At 67.0% G+C, this 2,929-nt stretch overlaps 1 protein-coding gene across 4 annotated transcripts in view; it reads right to left on the reverse strand.

Annotated features, from left to right (window-relative positions):
- Positions 1–664: 664 nt before the first annotated feature.
- Positions 665–2,929, reverse strand: part of ARMC9 (armadillo repeat containing 9) — a 113,621-nt gene continuing 111,356 nt past the window's right edge. For all 4 annotated transcript variants that reach the window (XM_012728799.1, XM_004674204.2, XM_012728793.1 and 1 more), the window contains 2 exons: positions 2,406–2,575; positions 665–1,341 (listed from right to left, as the gene is read on the reverse strand). In XM_012728799.1, the coding sequence (XP_012584253.1) occupies positions 1,319–1,341; positions 2,406–2,575 (193 nt within the window). In that variant the 3' untranslated portion in view covers positions 665–1,318. The remainder of the gene's footprint in view (positions 1,342–2,405; positions 2,576–2,929) is intronic.

Here is a 2,929-nt window from a genome sequence, read left to right on the forward strand (position 1 = left end):
CTCTCAGACGCTCCCTCATTTCTTTCCCTAAATGGACAGCCCACCCATGGGCTCTGGGAAGAAAGTGCAGCCGCCCTCTCACGGGGACACCCCGAGGAAGGGAGGGCCCGGATGATGGCCCCCCCCCAGGACTCCTGGAGTCGGGGCTGCCCCCTCCTCAGGGAGGGGCCTGCTGGTGGCATCTGAGGAATCTGAGGGGTGTGGAATTACTGGGAAGAGAGAGGTTTACTTCTATCCTGTTTTTCTGCTGTGGGGCTGCAGATACTGGGGTGACTCCGTTCAGGGCCCCCGCTTTCCTGTCTGTCCACATTGGCAACACTGGACACACATTTCCTCTTTTTCTTTCTCCCTCCCAGGCTAAACAGGGGCTCAGCAAGAGCCAACGGGTGGAAATGTCCAGGAAGGCAGGGCCATGCTCTCCCCCAGGGACAGAGGGGGGCCACATATTTCCCGAGAACGGAGACGTGGCCGGGGGCCAGTCCAGATGTGCCAGCTTCACTGCTGCTCAGGGGACGGACTCCGGGCCCCGGCCGCCTGTGCTCCGCCCGGCTCCCGAGGACCAGAGCCCACTGAGCAGCACACACCTCGCGTGCGCCAGGGACCCCGGGCCCGGCGGTGGCCCTCACCTGCGGCTCGCACACACGACCCGTCTAAAACACTGATTCCTTTATTTCAGGCGCTCCTGTTTCGGGAGAGGCTGGCCCCTGCTGCCGGCGGGCCCATGTGGGACCCCTGAGCCCGCTGGCTGAGCCGGGAGGGCCCTTCCTCCCTCCTAGGCGGGTGCGGCCCTCCGAGGGAGCCCAGGCCGCCCCCGCGGGGGCCAGTCTCTGTGCCCGCCGCGCTGCCGGCCTCTGAGGTCTTCGTGGAGGTCGGGAGCAGGCCCCTCGCGGGGCGCCCCTGCTCCGACCCCCCACGGGGATTCTCCATTTTCTGACCAGATCTTGAAAGGGCTGAGAAGGGCAGCTCCGGTTCGCCAAGCTTCCCTGACTCAGGCCCGATGTTTCCTCCTGGCTGGGCTATCAGGCAGAGCAGGGTCCCCCGGAGGCCAGGAGCTCACCTGCTGCTGGGCCCTCCGGTCCCCGGCCCAGCCCCCCAGGGCCCCCAATGGGTTCAGCTCCCAGCCGGGGAAGGCACTGGCCTCCGCGCGGGGAGCCGGGCGGGGGTCCTCGGGCCGCCTGAGAGCCGTCCTCCTTCTCGCCCCTGGCCACGGCGGCTGGCCGACACCGTCTCTTCACGTCTGTCGCCTGCAGCTGGCCAAGACCCGGAAGCTGGCCGGTCCTCGGGCAGTGGCATGGGGACGCGGGGGAAGCGGCCGCCCTCACTTCCTGTGCGACTGGCTGCCTGGAGAGAGGGCCAGAGCGGGCTGCAGGGCCGAGCGGGCTCGGTACAGAGCCCCTCTGTCCCACACAATCCTGCCTTTCAACCGGCTCTGCAAACAGAATAAAGAGACCCGTCCCTCCCCGGGTCACCTGCGCTGCGGCCAGGGCCCTAACTCGTTTGGCCGGGCTTCCCCACAGGAAGCAGGCTGACGGCGCGGGGGCTCAGAGTTTCGCTGGCAATCGCTCATGTGCGGGAGCTGTCCAGGCCGGCCAGGGTCACCGGCTGTGTGGCCAGGTCGGCTGCTATTCCCGCCATGGCTGTTAGCCGGGCCTGGCGGCGTCACAGAGGCCTGCCTGCCTCTCCTGTCCCAGCCGTCCTTGCTGCTGGCATGTCCTTGGGTTGTGGGAAGCTGTTTGACCTGTGGCAGGTGGGGAGAGGGGGCTGGGGCTGCCGGGGGGGGACGGGAGAAGAGACAGGGCCCGCTAGCCACACTGTCGGTGTCCCCGGGGAGCCAGGGCACCTGTGGCCAAGAGGAAGGGGGGCTGGAGTCACAGCAACGCGTACATCCTGAGGGTGACTGCTGGCTGGCCGACAGTCTTTTGTTCTGCTTTGCTTTTATTTTCCCTCATTTTTAGTAAGCCCTTTAGAAAGATCCAGGCTCAGTTTGGGGGTGGGTGGGGCTGGTCAGTGGTGGAGTCTGGGAAGGACAGAGTGGGGGGAGGTGTGGTCTTTGCAGTGAGCTAGAGGGCTGGAGGGGAGCCCTAGGAACAGAGTGGACCCCTGGGACCTACCCACGTGCCATCCCTGCCTCGAGGGGGCACCTGCTTGTGCATGATGTCTCTAGACCTGAGCAGCTGCTGGGCCCAGTGGGACTCAGCTGACCATGGTGGCCAGAGGGGTCTTAGAGCAGGCTGGAGGGTCTCACTCCAGCAGCTGTGTATGGGCTAACAAGGGCAATGTAAAAACAGAAGGATTAGCCAAGAACTGGACCCCAGGGCGAAGCAAACGGCCAGCCAGGGGCTGGTCCTTCAGGGGAGGGGGCTGGTGGGCGAGGTGGGCTCAACGCCCCGTCTGGGACGACTTACTGTGCAGGCCCCTCGTGGAGGACGTGCTGGAGCCGGGGCGGCAGGCTTGCTGGGGGCCACAGGAGGAGAGCTGAGGGGCCAGAGCCGAGGCCTTGGCCTTGGGTGGGCTCGGGTCCAGGACCTCCGGGGTGCGGGGCGTCCGCGGCCTGCAGGTGAAGGCAGCGCCTTCCCTGCAACAGAACGTCACTCTGAGGTCGCAGCCAGGGTAGGTCGGGGGCTCGGGAGGACGAGGCCCCTTCCAAGCCCAAGAGGTGCCCGCGGGTGCTGTCCTGGCCCCTGGAGCTTGGGAGGTCACTGAAGTGGTGGGTCAGAGGGCCAGCAGCGGCCGGCCGGCAGAGCGCTGTCCCCAAGGCTGGGGACCACCCCGGAGCCTCACCCGGCCCGGGGGAAGTGGGGCTGCGGCTGGTCCCTGCTCGGCTGGTTTGACGTGGGAGATTCCGGGGACCACAGCGTGGGCGGGGGAGCGTGAGGGGCTGTAAGGTGTGGCTCCGGGAGAGGCACAGAGAGGCGGCCTGCTGGCCGGG

This window comes from Condylura cristata, unplaced genomic scaffold (assembly GCF_000260355.1).
Source record: "Condylura cristata isolate star-nosed mole 26May11 unplaced genomic scaffold, ConCri1.0 scaffold00002, whole genome shotgun sequence".
In the NCBI taxonomy this organism is placed as follows: domain Eukaryota; kingdom Metazoa; phylum Chordata; class Mammalia; order Eulipotyphla; family Talpidae; genus Condylura; species Condylura cristata.